This window comes from Marmota monax, unplaced genomic scaffold, assembly GCF_021218885.2.
Source record: "Marmota monax isolate L192 unplaced genomic scaffold, Marmota_monax_Labrador192_F-V1.1 WCK01_AAM20220418_F8-fsc00024, whole genome shotgun sequence".
NCBI lineage: Eukaryota > Metazoa > Chordata > Mammalia > Rodentia > Sciuridae > Marmota > Marmota monax.
The window spans coordinates 10,446,808-10,463,097 of NW_026695224.1; the positions used below are offsets into that span (position 1 = coordinate 10,446,808).

General features: G+C 47.1%; 1 protein-coding gene across 5 annotated transcripts in view; it reads left to right on the top strand.

Annotated features, from left to right (window-relative positions):
* The window catches only part of Nlrc5 (NLR family CARD domain containing 5), an 84,871-nt gene that overhangs the window by 21,293 nt on the left and 47,288 nt on the right, over positions 1–16,290 (top strand). For 2 of the 5 annotated variants that reach the window (XR_009225908.1, XM_058575935.1), the window contains exons 2-7: positions 8,835–8,909; positions 9,052–9,149; positions 9,854–9,970; positions 12,663–12,970; positions 14,151–14,198; positions 15,579–15,647. Coding sequence is in view for 4 of the 5 variants with exons in the window: in XM_058575935.1 (XP_058431918.1) it covers positions 9,954–9,970; positions 12,663–12,970; positions 14,151–14,198; positions 15,579–15,647 (442 nt within the window). In the remaining variant the exon portion in view is untranslated. Of the gene's footprint in view, positions 1–4,940; positions 5,053–8,834; positions 8,910–9,051; positions 9,150–9,853; positions 9,971–12,662; positions 12,971–14,150; positions 14,199–15,578; positions 15,648–16,290 lie in introns of all 5 variants that reach the window. The other 3 variants (XM_046434982.2, XM_046434984.2, XM_058575936.1) reach the window with 3 other exon arrangements.

Below are 16,290 nucleotides of genomic sequence, written 5' to 3' on the forward strand. Positions count from 1 at the left end.
TTGCAGGACAGGAGCAGTATTTATACATTCCACACAGCTTATCTAATTAGCATAAACTAGATACAGCAGTCAACCAATCAGGAATCTCCACACTTAATGGCTCACTTTTGTTACTTCTCAAACCACTCCCTCCGGCCTTTTGCCAGGCACCATCCAGACTTGTTTACGAACTCTAACATTCCCCTGGCAAAATGCCAGGTGTTATTTTGACTTGTTTATAGACTCTAACATTTCCCCCTTTTGTTTAATTTAAATAACGACCATAGTGGTTTTTATAGAAACACCATAAATAACCTGCTACAAACAGAAAGGGAGGATACAAAATGCCACAATACCAAGCCAATTGATGGCTCCATGCAAGAAGCCCTTGGAAAAATTATACCAGCAATGACACCTTTAGCAAAGATACTGAGTTACAATTTGTTCTAGATTACACTTTGTTGTCTCAGTCCAGGTAAAACAGTGTCTCAATAGATTAACTCACAGTCCAGGTAAATCACAGTCCAGGTAAGTTCTGCAGGCAGCTAGCTTAAATCACAGTCCAGGTAAGTTCTGCAGGCAACTAGCTTAATCCGAAGTCTCCTCCAGTTCTCAGGAACACTGGAAATTCTTCCACCTTGGTCTTTACCAGCACTGGGACGAAGGCAGGAACTCCAGATAGCTAAAGAAAATCCTGTAGCATTCTACTAAGAAAACAACCTTCTGAACAATTTAGTACATTACCTCAAGGTTTTTTACATTTGAAATAAGCCTTAATAGTGCTCATTACTCATTAGCTTCCAGGTGTGGGAGAACCATTGTAGTTACTGGCCTTGGAAATGACCAAACATCAGGGACGCCAGTAGCATCTTTTGCTGGCTGTAGCGTCCTGGGCAGCCCCAGATGGCCCTGGGGAGAGTCCTGGTCTCAAACTGCTTCCGGGCACAGGTTTGGATTTGGGCTCTCGCAGTGGCATCCCGCTCCCCGGGCAGGGGGCAGGGAAGAGCCGATTGCCGCCGCTTGGAAAGCCCTTGCTGCGCCATGACCAGCTCGCGCACGTGGCAGCCGATTGATGCACCCTCCGGTAACGAAAAGTATTCAGTAATAGCCTTTCGCTGTAACTTTTTTCCTGATAATCTTTCTTCTTCAGAACTTTCTTTTTCTTTCTGACTAGAGTTCCTGGGCTTCCATCAACACATGCCCTAACTATTCTTGGTTCCACTGGGGTGCCTCTTTCCATTATCAATTTACTTCTCGCCCCTTCCATATTCTCATCACAAAGACAATACAATACACTGAGACAAAACAAGACACAAACATACTGTATCAATCTTCTCCATTTTCTCGAAATGGCCATTTTTCCTCTCGCCCTATCTGCCTAGGGACGAGCAGATTTGCTCCCGTCCTATCTATGGACGGGCAGCTTTTTTTCGTCACTTACCCCCGAGTGTCCTGGGGCTCCCCGTACGGGCCACCATCTGCCGCAGTCCGGCTGCAGCAGAATAATCAGGGGGGTGACGAAGAACTTGTGTACGTTGATACAGCAGGAGTGGGAGCCGTTTATTGCAGGACAGGAGCAGTATTTATACATTCCACACAGCTTATCTAATTAACATAAACTAGATACAGCAGTCAACCAATCAGGAATCTCCACACTTAATGGCTTGCTTTTGTTACTTCTCAAACCACTCCCTCTGGCATTTTGCCAGGCACCATCCAGACTTGTTTACGAACTCTAACATTCCCCTGGCAAAATGCCAGGTGTTATTTTGACTTGTTTATAGACTCTAACAGCTAATAAGCAAATTTAGCAAAGTAGAAAGCTACAAAAATCAACATATAAAAAATCAATAGCTTTCCTTCATACCAATAATGAATCTCCTGGGAAAGAAACCAGGAAAACAATTCCATTCACAATAGCCTAAAAAAACAAAAACAAACAAACAAAAACCTAGGAAGAAATCTAACGAAGGAGGTGAAAGACCTCTACAATGAAAACTATAGAACATTGAAAAAAGAATTCAAGACACAAGAAGATGGAAAGACCTCCCATGTTCATGGATAGGCAGAACGAATATTGTTAAAATGGCCATACTATAAAAAGTAATATATAGATTCAATATAATCTCCATCAAAGTACTAATGGCATTCTTCACAGAATTAGGGGGGAAAGGGAGCCTAAAATTCATTTGGAAGAATAAAAGATCCAGAATAGCCGAAGCAATTCTAAGCCAAAAAAAGCAATGTCGGAAGCATAACAATACCTGACTTCAAATCATACTACAGAACTATAGTAACAAAAAATGCATGGTACTGGTGTAAAAACAGATACAAAGACAATACAGAATGGGGATAAGCACAGTCAAATGTAGTCATCTGATCCTTGACAAAGGTGCCCAAAACATAGATTGGAGAAAGTCCTGAAAACACTAGTTGTCCATATAGTAGAAGAATGAGACTAGTCCCTTATCTCTCACCCTGCACAAGTGAATCAAATACCTAGAAATGAGACCAAAAACTCTGCAACATAGAAGAAGATGTACAGTCAACACTGTACACATAGGCACAGGCAACAACTTTCTCAATAGGAGCCCCTAAAGCTCAGGAAATAATGCCAAGAATTAATAAATGGGATGGCATCAAATTAAAAAGCTTCTGTTCAGCAAAGAAAACAATTTAGAATGTGGAGAGAGAACCTACAGAATGGGAGAAAATTTTTGCTAGCGACTCTTCTGACTGATGATTAATACCTAGAATATATAAAAAACTCAAAAAAGCAAATAACCTGACTAATAAATGGACAAATGAACTAAACAGACTTTCAAAAAAAGAAATACCAATGGCCAACAAATACATGAAAAAAATGTTCAGCATCATGAGGGATAAACTAATAGAATCACAATGCCACTGAGAGTTCACCTCTAGTCAGAATGGCAGTCATGAGGAACACAAACAATAACAAATGTTGGAGAGGATGTGGAGAAAAAGGAACACTATTACACTGTTGGTGGGCTTCTAAATTGGTACAGCCACTATGGAAATTAGTATGGAGGCTCCTCAAAAGACTAGGCATGGATTAGGTGCACTGGCCCCCGCCTGTAATCCCAGTGGCTCAAGAGGCTGAGGTAGGAGGATTGCAAGTTCAAAGCCAGCCTCAGCAAAAGTGAGGTGCTAAGCAACTCAGTGAGACCCTGTCTCTAAGTAAAATACAAGATAGGGCTGGGGATGTGACTCAATGGTTGAGTGCCCCTGAGTTCAATCCCCGGTACCCATTCCTCCCCCCCAAAAAAAAGACTAGGCATGGAACCATCATACGACCCAGTTATATCACCCCTTGGTTTTTATCCTAAAGAGTTAAAAAGTTATCATACTATAGTGATACATGCATATCCATGTTTATAGCAGCACAATTCACTGTAGCCAAATTATAGAACCAGCCTAGGTGTCCATCAATAAATGAATGCATAAAGAAAATGTGATATATATATATATATATATATATATATATATATATATATACACACACACACACACACACACACACACACATACAATGGATTTTCTTATTCAGCCATAAAGAAAAATGAAATCATGGCATTTGCAGGAAAATGGATGGAACTTGAGAACATTATGTTAAGTGAAATGAGACAAACTCGGAAGTCAAGGGTCATATTTTTTCTCTCATATATGGAAGCTAGAGAGGAAAAAGGAAAAGAAAGGTGGGGTGAGGGTATCTTATGAAAATCAAAGGAAGATCATTAGAGTAGGGAAAAAGCACCCAGGGAAGGGAGGAAAGGGAACAATACTCGGAAAGGATATTAGCCAAGGTACATTGTTACAATATGAGCACGTACGAATATGCAACAACAAGTCCCACCATTATGTACAATTATAACGCACCAATAAAAATGGGAAAGATATCATATGCAACTGTGAGCTATCCTATTTTTTAACATCTCAAGAAATAAGCAACTTTTTCAAAAACATAAACCGCCAAGAGTTAGTAAAAAATAATAAATGAATCAACATAATAAGGAAAAAATTAAGTTATTAAGTTTGATTTTTGAAAGTTCACCTGCAGTTCCAGTTATGGTGGAGGTTGAGACAGGAGGATTGCTTGATCCCAGGAGTTAGAGGCCAGCCTGGGAATATAGTGAGACCCAGTCTCAAAACAACAACAACAACAAAAAGGTCATGTTGGGCAGGGATTTGGTTTTGCTCTGGGTAAAGTTGTTGAGGACAGGCAGAACGGAAAGCAGACAGGAAGCCAGGTGAGAGTGAGTAGCCTGGGGGAAAGCAAGACTCTGGAATATTCTTAGAAAATGAAGGCATCATTAACCCGAACTCAAGGGAGCCTGATGCTACCTGTGCAGGTGGTGGGAAGGTGGCCTGGGGAGCTGGTTGGGAGGGGAGATCAGGAGCTCAGTTTTGGACTTGGGAATTTTGAAATCCACATGAGGCATCAAATGGAGCTGTGAGAATTAGATCATCCCCAAAGCAATTTAGCTCAGGGCACTTAGCAAATATGTGTTACGTTGTCTGTTCAACTTTGCAACGACTTTCCCAGTGGAAACGTACTAGTATCCATATAATACACACACACACACACACACACACACATACACACACACACACACGTTAAAGAGCAAGTAGAATATCTGCGTCCTGGAGAGGAATTAATTACTTTTTAATTGAGCATCCAGTCACACTGAGTGCTGGACTCGAGCCCTGTCTCTGGTCTTCCTTTTTCGGTTTCAGTGTCTCGTGTGATGTAGGGACTTTCATTCACACCAGCCATCACTGATCATTTCTCCTGCTCACTTTCTCTTCCCTACAGTTTTGAGGAAACGGCTATTCTAGATTTTATTTTTGTTTTTTTTTTTGATACCAGGGATTGGACCCAGGGGTGCTTAACTGCTGAGCCACATTCCCAGCCCTTTTTGTATTTTATTTTGAGACAGGTTCTCACTAAGTTGCTGAAGCTGGCCTTGAACTGTGATCCTCCTGCCTCAGCCTCCTGAGACACTGGGATGAAGGCACGCGTCACGGCACCTGGATATTCTAGGTTTTAAAGTCAGTGTTTATGTGGTTTTGGAAATCAAAATGTGCATATTTTAATTCTTGCTCTATAGGAGTCTTATTAAGGAGGTCAGGGCCTAATCTGACAAGATGAAAATTTGGGCCTACTTTTTCTTCTATTAGACTCGGGGTCTCTGGTTTAATTCCTAGGTCCTTGACTCAGTTCAAGTTGAGTTTTGTGATTGACAATAAGGGTTTAATTTCATTTCGTTGCATATGGATTTCCAGTTTTCCCAGCACGATTTGTTGAAAACGCTATCTTTCTTCCAATGCACATTTTTGGCACCTTTGTCTAGTATAAAATAATGAATGGGAAGGGAAGGGAGGGGGCTGGGGGTAGGAAAGATGGTGGAATGAGATGGACATCATTCCCTAAGTACATGTATGAAGACAGGAATGGTGTGAATATACTTTGTATACAACCAGAGATATGAAAATTTGTGCTCTGTATGCATAATATGAATTGTAATGCATTCTGCTGTCATATATAACAAATTAGAGTAAAAAATAAAATTTAAAATGTGCATTTTTAAAAATTCAGATGATCTAAAAGAGGACAGCGTGATAAAGGGTTCTCCACCCTCCTCCCTGCATCCTCCAGGTCTCCTCCCCAGTTACAGCCCCATTACCAGCTTCCTATGTGGCCATCCAGAATTGCTCTCTGTGTATGCAAATGAACGCACACATTTAAAATATGCAGATTAAATACATTTGAATTTATTTAATAGAATACTTTGGAGTTCTTACCATAACATTACATTACTTAGCTATTTTTCTTTTAACTGGCTTTTTTATAATGGTGTATCATAATTTATTTCCTATTGATGAATTTTTGCCTTTTTTTCGATCTTCTGGGGCTATCACAAGAGAGTGGTCAATATCCTTGTCTTTGTATAAAGGGATTCTGTCTACCTAGATTCGAATCCCAGTGACTCTGAGCAAGATACTTAGCCTCACTTTCCTCCCCTGTTAAATGGACCTATTGTAAGTCCCTGGCTCGAAAGTCTATTGCAAAGAATAAGTGAGATGGCTTATGAAAGCATCCGGGGCTCTGCACAGTGAGCATTTGAAGTGTTGTCACTCAGAGACCTTTTCTGTGTGTCTAGTATGTTCTAAGCACTTTACAGGGAAAACCCATGAGTCCTACTGCCTCTCAATACATTAAAGTCACTATTGTCATTTTATTTATTTTTTGCCACATATACAAGAATATCTTACAGTTACAGTCCTATGAATGTCAATGTCCATAAGGACGTGTGCATTTGTAATTTTATACACCTTGCCAAGTTTCCTTGATCTCCCTTTGAATTTCTTCCACAAACAAACCCTGAAACCAGCACAACTAGTTTATTTGAGAGATGATCCAAGAAAAACCTTCTCCAGACAGGAAAGGAGAGGTAGCTCAAAAAGTTAGGTTGACCAGCGAGTGAATACTCTGGGCAGCTGTTGGGGAAGTCGGGGAATCCATGCAGGAGGCCCACACCCCGTGGAGTTGCCCTGCCTGAGACGTGCTGGAGTCGGCTCTCGTCAGCCATTGGCTGGGGGGTACTAACCCCTGACCCCCAGGCCCAGGGGTGCGTGCAGCTAGTTGGAGGTTAAGCCTTGAGTGAAGCTGGGGTGATCTGTTGTGGGCCCCAGGACAGTTGCTGCACCCTCTGAAGGGTTAAAACCCCCAATACTCACCCCCCCCCAGTAGGGGAAAAAAGGGTTTCCTTCTCAGTCAGCTCACCATCAAGGACTGTGACCGTTTGTGGCTTTTCTTTTGTTCATTGCTATTTTCCTACACAGAAAATATTTTTAGTAAATGATACAAATATTTTACTTTAGCATATTAATTTATACTGCATTACTTTTGGCAACTTTATTGAGGCAGAGCTTATCCACCCTTTTATGTGTACAGGTCAAAGATTTCTAGTTAACTTCCTGAGCCCTGCAGCCATCACCCTGGTGCCATTTGGGGACACTTTTTCCTTCAGTGCTGTAAGATTCTTCAACTAACTTAGAATAATTCCAACTCCTACCCAAGACCCTGGAAACCACGAATCCACCCACTGTCTCTGTACCTTTGCCTTTTCTGGACACTTCACATAAGTAGAATCCTAGGAGATCTTTCCTCTCTGGCTCTTTCCACCCGGCATGACCTTTGCTCCTTTTTATTGCTGAACAACATGCTGTCCTATAAGCATGCTGTGTTTTGTGTGCCCACTCATGAGCCGGTGAGTAGTCAAACTGATTTCACTGTTTGACTATTGTTCGTAATACTGATATGAACATTCAAGAGCAAGTTTTCACGGTGGTGATATTTTCCCGTCTCTTGGGTGTAGACCTAGGAGTACCGGGTTGCTGGTGATGTTAGGTTTGGTGTCTTAAGGAACTGTCTAACTGCTTTCCCAGGAGGCTGTATCACTTCCATTTCCACCAGCAAAATGTAAGGTTCCTGTTCCCCAGATCCTTACCTGCATTTGTCCGTCATATTTCTTCTAGCTGTCCTCTGTGGGGGGGGGGGGGGGCGGTGCACGCTGTGGTCTATTGCAGAGACCATATGTGGTCTTCGCACACATAGCTACGTGGTCACGTTTCTCATTTTGGAAAAAAAAAATATTTCACTTTTGAATTAGAAATGACTTTTTAAACTTAAAACACTCATCTTACCGTGAACTTTTAAATGTCATATATTTTCCCCACTTTTTCTCTCAAGGTCATTGATTCGTATTTGAGGTGAATGTGAGGCTCACTCAGACTCTATTCCATTCCTTTGTCAATTTTTAACCCAATACCTTAAAGTTTTAATAATGGGGACTTTATAATAGGCTTCATGATGTCTGGAAACACCCCCAGTCTTGACTGTCCTTCCCAGTAAGTCGTCTTTTGATATAATTGCCTTCAGGGTGTGTGTGTGTGTGTGTGTGTGTGTGTTTACACGCTGGGGATTGAACCCAGGTCCTTGTGTATGCTAAACTACTATTGGGCTACACACCCAGTTTGCCTTTTTTTAAAAATATTTTTTTTAGTTGTAGATGGACACAATAGCTTCATTTTATTTATTTATTTATTTATGTTTATGTTTATATTTATGTTTATGAGGATCAGGAGTGCCAGGTGAGCACTCTACCACTGACTGCAACCCCAGCCCCCCAGTTTGCCTTTGTATGTCCAGTCCTAACTTAAAACATTTTATAATGAAACATTTAAGGCATACAAACATGTCTTGTCTGCCTTTCTTCTCTAGAGCAGTCAATGGGATGTTATCAAGTTCTCCATCCTGCTGGAATTCAAGTGACATTGCCTTCCCTCCACGTGATAATTTAGATTTTTTTTTCGTTTACTTTCTGCAGTCACAAATAGATTTCTTAGTTCAGGTTGCTGTAACAGAATACCCTGGACTGGGTGGCTTACAGGGCAGAAATGGACTTCCCCCAGCTCCAGTGGCCAGGAAGCCCCCGGCTGGGGTGCCAGCACATCTGGTGTGGCTGAGGGCCCTCTTCCTGGTTGGCCAGCTCCGCTTTCTCATTGTGTCCACGCTTGGCAGAGAGACAGACAGACAGACACCGACCCAGGGCGAGCTTTCCTGTCTCTTCCTGCGAGGGCACTGATCCCACATCGGGGGTCCACCCTCATGACCCCCTCACCTCCCAGAGCCCCCGTCTCCAGATGTGTCATCCCAGTGGATTTGGGCCTCACCATAGAGTGGACCCCAGTCCATAGCAAGGTCAGATCTCCACTTGCTCATGCTCTTGGGTTCCTTTTTTTAAAATATTTATTTATTTATTTTTTAGGTGTAGATGGACACAACACGATGCCTTTATTTTTATGTGGTGATGAGGATCGACCCCGGGTCCCGCCCATGCTAGGTGAGTGCTCTACCGCTGAGCCACAATCCCAGCCCCTTGGGTTCCTTTTTGAGTTATCGAATTTAACAAAGTTACATTAAAAAATATCATGAATCCCCCAGGACCTCTTCAGTGAGACCTCTTTTCTTATTTCTGATTGCAGTACTTAACCCTGTCATGTTAGAATACGCCCTATTAATGTGGATTTCTCCAAAGTCCTGGAACGTTCTAGTTATTTTCCTCACATTTCACAGGTGGATGGTAAGAAAGAAGATTGCAAATTCCAACCTTCTTGGGGGGCGGGGGTTGTTGTTTTGTTTTTGTTACTAGGGATAGAACCCAAGGGTGCTTTATCCCCAGCCCTTTCTCTCTAAGTTGCTTAGCCTGGTGGAGTTGCTGAGGTTGGCTTTGGTTGTTGTTGTGGTTCTAATTAGTTATACATGACAGCAGAACGCATTTCGATTCATTGTACACAAATGGAGTGCAAGTGAGGCTGGCTTTGAACTTGCAATCCTCCTGCCTCAGCCTCCCAAGCTGCTGGGATTACAGGCCTGCACACCGCACCCAGCTGCCTGGGGGGTTTTATGTGAGGAAAAAAGTTAACACATGAAATGGGGGTTGTTCTCTATTCCTGTGAATGAGTGAGTCAGGATAAACCTGCTGAGTTTGCTGGGCGCACTGTGAGTCCACAGACTCGAGCTGGAGGAGGAAGAGGAACATCCTCTATTCTAGGTGTGACAGGAAGTGACACCCGGGAGGGTCAGGGTTGTGGTGTGAACACCAGGGACAGAGCTGTGGTTGTGGAAGAACTCAATCTGCCCGAGAAGTTGAGGGACCTCCATGGGTTGAATGTCCTCAGGTACCTGCAACAGGCAGGGCCAGGGCTCGGGCTGGGGTCCTCGTCACAGGGCTCTTTTTGGAATTTGGAAAAATGGAAAGAGCAACCTGTCTCCCTCTCTCCTTAGGAACGTGCACCATGGAAACACCTGTAAACCCAGCTCCAGTGACAAGACAGGGCCTAGACACCCATGAGACCCTCTCCATGGGGACCCTAGAACATCTATCATGAACCAAGAAACCAGGTAGGTGTTTTGTTCTCCTCTTTCCCTCCTGCCCTTCTCCCTCCCATCTGCTCCTTCCACTCCTGCTCTAAACCACTACCTACCCAGACTCATCACCGCAAACCTGCTCCTGGCCACCAGTCAGCATGACAGTGAAAATCATCAGACACAGCAAACCGGGAGGAGCCACAAGCACCTAATCTACCCACTTTACAGATGCTGTGACTAAGGCACACAGAGAAAAGAAACTTACACAAGGTCACATTATGAGTGTATGAGCTGGGTTGTGCTGCAATAACAAACACCCTCAAAAATCCCACATCAACAAAAGTTACTAACTCTCCTCCTCCTCCTCCTCCTCCTCCTCCTCCTCCTCCTCCTCCTCCTCCTCCTCCTTCTTCGTCTTCTCTTCCAGTCCACTGTTAATGGATTGGGATCTCCATTCCACATCATCCTCTCTCCCAGACCCAGGTTAAAGGAGATCATGTCTGCATGATCTGAAATACTGCTGATCCCTGTAGCAGAGGAAAAGAGAAAACATGGGGAATCCACACTTACTCTTCCAATGTCTGCACAGATGTAACATAGGTTAATTTTTTTTTTTTTGCACATGTCATTGGCCAAAGCAAGTTTTGTGGCCATGCCCAAGTTCAAGGGAGTGAGGTAGTATCATCCTATCAAGGGCCCAGAAAGAGGTTGAGAGCAGCTGTAAACAGCCCTAGTGCCTACCATGGAGAATTAATGAGAGAGCTGGGCCAGGCCCCCTTGTCCCCTGACTCTGGCCAAGGATCTTTGTACTGCAGTCCTCAGTCTCCAAGATTATTTCCTATAAAATTCACGATAATGAAATAACCCAGGGACAGCTGGATGTCTTATCCCTAGGGACGGGACACCAGTGGTGGAAATGAAAGCTGTGTTAGACTGGCTGGAGGAGAAATGGGAAGATGAGGAGCATCCCCAGAAATCTGGCCATCCAGGCACCCTTACCTCCACCTGGCATGGTGTGCTGGGTGATTTCTTTATGGACAGCATGGACTTGGCTACCATAGCCCAGGAGAGAAGTTATGCCCTATGCTGTGGCCACATCCTTGTTTCAAGACCACGTGATCTGGGGGCTGGCTCTTGTCTGGTGCCATCTAGGGCATTGAGACCTTGGAAATGTACCGGTCTTGGAGGCAAGAAATCTTCGTTGTGATCCTGGCTCTGCCGTGTACTTGACTGTGATCTTGGGCACATCTTTCATCCTTCCTGAGTCTTCCCATGTGCTCAGTGTGGTCAGTGATCCCTGCCTGAGGATTGTGGAAATGAGCATATTTCATGAATTTCAAAGCTCTATGTCTGATCAAAGACCTATTGCTATCAGGCTAGTTGAGGAGGAATGACAGAAAGGGAAGGGGGCACATGCCGTGGGCCTCTGCTGGGTGCTCAGGGAACAGCTGGGGTCTAAACATCAGGACACACAGCAGGAGTCGGTGAGGCTGGCTCCTGAGTGGGCCTCTCTTTTCAGAGTTAGAAGTATAATCTCTGGAGTTGGGAGGATTCGATGAGGTATAGAAAGCCCTAGAGCCAAGCCTAACACACTGTGTGCTTTCCAAATGTGTGCCCTTATTAAGGAAATAGTACCACAAAGTACACTTGGAAATGTTACAGCATATTCTAGTGTAAGAGGTCTGCCATTTAGTCAACCAATCCCCAGCTGTTGGATTTTAGGTTGCTTCCAATATTTAACTATCATTAATAATTGTGCAGTGAACATTTTTATAATTAAAAATTTTTATATATACCCATGATTGTTTTCTAAGGTTTTAGAATTGCTGGCTCAAAGGAACTGCACAGTATTTAGGCTTTTGCTTGGAAATATGCTCCCTTGGCCTATATTGGTACTCCTTCCAGCAGGTTGTTTGAGAGTTCCAATTTAGAAGGGAAGAATTACCATAGAAAGAGGGGAAATGTCTTGTCTTAGCTAACATTAGAGTTTGCTGTGATTAGCAGAAAGCTCCAAACAATAGTGGTTTAAACAGAGTCGAAGTGTATTTTCCTATCAGGTGATGGAAGTCCAAAGTCAGTGCTGAGGGAAGTTGGGCAACTTTACCCTAGACCTTCTTTAGCACTGGCTTCTGCTTCATGATCCACCATGGCTGCCCAAGGTCTAGCCATCACAATGACATTCCAACCAACAGCAAGAAGAAAAAGGAGAGAGACAGCACTTCCATTTACATCCCATTGGCCAAAACTTACATGGCTACATTTAACTCCAAGGGAGTCTGTGAGATCAAGTCCATTCTAGATCACCAGGGAAGATGCAGGAGTTCTAGTACCAAAGAAGAAAGGAGGATCAAGTTTGGGGAGATAGCCGTGTGTGTGTGCTCCATGATGTTAGCTCAGACTGAGAGTAGCACAATGGTCTATGGCAACAAGGATGGCCCTCGGGGGACCATCCTCAGGGGAAGGACTAGGCCGATCCAGAGAGCCAGGGTGGAGGGAAAGGGGGAGGGGCTACAGAAGAAGCAGAGGAATATCTAGAGCTGAACCCTAAGCAGAAGCTCAGGGCTCCAAGGAGAGGCCACTTACCTGCCCACGTCCTGCTGCTCAGAGGTGGGGCTGGTTCTTCCTGTCCCTTTGGCTTCTCCCATCCCACTTCCCCTCAGTTCACCTGCCCGTCACGTCAGCTCACCTGCACCTCCCGGCTCACCCGCCTTCCGTGTCCCTACAGGGCCAGCTCCTCATGGGACCCCATGGGCCTCCAGCTGGGCACCAGGAACCTGTGGAGCTGGCTCATGAGGCTGCTGAGCACACAACCAGAGTGGCTGAGCACCAAGATGAAGTTCTTCCTCCCTAACGTGGAGCTGGACTCCAGGGACGAGCCCCCCAACCCTGAGCAGAGGGTCGTCCTGCAGCTGCGAATGCTGCACGCCCAGGGGCGGGCCACCTGGCAGTCCTTCATCCACTGCGTGTGCATGGAGCTGGAGGTGCCTCTGGACCTGGAGGTGCCACTGCTGAGCACTTGGGGCCAGGAAGACGGTAAGGGTGGACACGAGGGGTGCAAAGCAGCCAGCCCAGCCCCATATCCTGGGAAACCACTGGAGGCCCGGGGAGGCCCGGGGCCCATGCAGGCCATACACAGAGGATGATGTGCAGAGCCAGGAGCAAAGTTCCGAATTTCCAGTCACTCCCCAGAGCAAATCCCCAAAGGCCACAGAATCAGCTGGAGCCTGGAGCCCCTCCTGCCACCTTGCGCCTCCCGAGTCAGGCATGGAGAGAAAAGACCAAGTGACTCCTTGGAGCCGGAAATTCCAAACCTCCCACAATGCCCTGGGACTTCCTTCTGCAACATGGTCAGAAGCAGTCCCAGGGAGAAGCCCCTGAGCTCTACCCACGGGCAGGCAGGTTTAACTCTGTCCAGTTCGATGGGCATTGCTTGGACACCTTCTGTTTGCACAACAGTAAGGGGAACACAAGCCAGTGAGGGATGGCCTTGGATAAAAAGGAAGAACCCCGTCAAGAGCTCCATCATAGCTAGGTGATGGCTCTCGCCTGTAATCCCAGCAACTCGGGAGGCTGAGGCAAGAGGATGGCAAGTTCAAGGCCAGCCTCAGCAACTCAGTGAGACCTTGTCTCCAAATGAAAAGGACCAGGGATGTAGCTCAGTGGTAGAGCACTTGCCTAGCTTGGGCAAGGCCCTGGGTTCAATCCAAGTACTGCAAAAATATAAACAATGGGGCTGGGCTGGGGCTCAGTGGTAGAGGGCTCGTCTAGCATGTGCGAGGCACTGGGTTCGATCCTCAGCACCACACGAAAAAAGATAAATAAAGATACTGGGTCCATCTACAACTAAAAATATTTAAGAAAAAAAATACAAACAAATGAACAAAACAGCTTGACCACAGGATGGCGTGGGAAATCCAAGGGACACACACACACATGCATGTGTGTAAATACAAATACACATATACCCATGCACACAAGGGGCAGACACGCATAAACACAGACATGTACACTCATGCAGAGACACACATTTCCACCCACACAGCCCTCAGGGTGGGCCACCAGCTTCCCTCCGACAGATCATTGAGTGTCAACTTTATTTCTTTATTTCTTCCTGGCCGAGCGCCTACCCTGTGGCACGGCCCTGAGCAGACACCAGGCCAGAGCTGGGCCCTCAGCTCCCCCACAGCGTGTTCTGCTCTGTTCTGTCTCGCAGAGCTGGGAGATGGTGAGAAGACCCGACTTGGACCTCAGCTCCAACATGGTGAGGGGGAGGGGGAGGGGAGGGGAGAGGAGGGGGGAGGGGATCACTACTAAGCCCTCATGTAACCTGGAGGAGCTGGTGGTGGCTGGTGACTGCCATTTCCCTCTGCACTTGGGTCATGTCCCCATGGCAGCTCCCAGCCCACCTCCTCCAGATCTGTGACTTCCCAGACCTGTCCCCAGAAGCCCAACCTGTAGTCGCCAAGGGAGTCTGCTGGTGCTGGCCCTCGGCCCCTCCAGATCCCCTGTCTTGCTTTATCTGGAGAAGGTCCATTCTCATTCCCCTGCCCCCAGTCCCAGAGACCCACCTGCTGGCACCCCAGAGACAGGCTTCACGAGGAAGTGTGACCACACTCACCTCCCAGACCCTTCAGGCATGACACTCATGCCTGTTCCCAACAAAGGACCCTCTGCCTTGCTTTCTGATAGAGCTGGAAGGGATCGGCACCCCTCGCTGTCCTCGGGCCACACTCTGGTCTCAGTCCTTCCTTTCTGTGGCTTCACTGGGTTTATTTCAGCTGGGCACAGTGGCCACATCCCAGGGTCAGTGCTAACAGAAAACACCAGCCTTGCAATCCCAGCTTCCCAGCAGTTCTGAACTGTGTGTTAGAGTTCCTGGTGCATTTGGGCCCTTATCACTGAGCTAGCATGATTGTCACATGGCTGTGACCAGGTCTGGTGAGTAGATTCAGCCAGTGACTCCCCGGTGGATGTGGGACTTGTTAAAACATTGAAACACTCTCAAGCAGTTCCAGCCCCTTCGGAGGACCCCTGTGTCCCTCCACAATTCAGCAACGAAGAAGCTGACTCCCGCCAGGGACAGGGGCCCGGACCCTGCACCAGGAGCCACTCTGAATAGTTGTTGGTGCCTACTGTGGAGAATCCACTGTCCTTTAAACCCTCTCCTTGGCCTCCTTCCTTTCCTCTCTCATTTCTCTCCTCTTGTTTCCTGGTTTCCTTTCCCACACTCTCCTAAGAAAGACATTCAAGGGACCCTGGACATCCACACAGGATGAGAAATCTTGGCCCCATTCAGGGGAGCGAGGACCACGGTGTTGAGGAACGGGCCTAAGGCAGGAGGCAGGTCGTGGCCTGGCCCGGCCTGTGGACAGCCTCACTCCCAACCAGGCCTCCTGGAGCTGGCCCTTCCCTGGTGGAGGGACAGCCGTGCAGTGCTCAGGGCTCAGAGCAGAGAGCCGCAGGGCTGCTGTCTGTGTCCTGGATGCCTGGAGCTTCCACTCCTGCCCCCGGGGCCTGGAACCCCCGCCTCCCCAAACTGCGCTGGCGTGGGCACGGCCTTCGCCCCCTGCCTCCTCTCACAGCACCCAGGTGGCTGCTTGGGTCCCAGTCGCCCCTCCACCGCTCCCTTTGCTCTCTCCAGGCCTCAAGCGCCCTCACCAGGGCTGTGGCTCCTCACCCCGCCGGAAGCACTGCAGGAAACAGCAGCTAGGTGGGTACAGGTGGGGACGACCCAGCGTGAGAACCGGGCTGCCGGGGTCTGGGCACAGATCCTGCACCCTGTCCCTGGCTGGCAAGGGCCCAGGGACAGGGACTCTTTTTGCTTCCAAGCTTCTAGGAGGGAAGGATTCGAGGTCATCGGGGGCAGAGAGGGCGCAGGATGGCAGGGAGGGGCCTCCCTCAACAGGCGGGAAGCCCGCTTCTCCAGAGATGGCTCGGCTGAAGGATCTGGAAGCCAAGGGCCCACGGCCTTGTCAGCCAGGCTCTTCCAGGGAGACCCGGTGTCCCCAGGGTGGTGGGAGCCTGACCACAAAACAAGTAACAGCATGACCTCAGGCCCAGGGCCTGCAGTGGCCAGTTTGGGGTGAGCAGAGATGGGAGTGGGGAGGATGCCTGGGGCAAAGGCCCTGGGGACACATGGGAAGATGGTGAGGGTTGGCCAGACCAGAATGGTCCTTGTTCCTAATCAGTACCTGGAAACATGCCCCCCACACCACCAGCCACAGGCAGGGCCAGAGCATTCACGTCTGCACAGAGCAGGCCACTACCTCAGGCCCCGGTCTCCTCCAATAGTGGCCCCAGTCCTTCCCTGGCCACCTGAGACCTCCAAGTGACTCAGAAATTGTAAGGTCAAC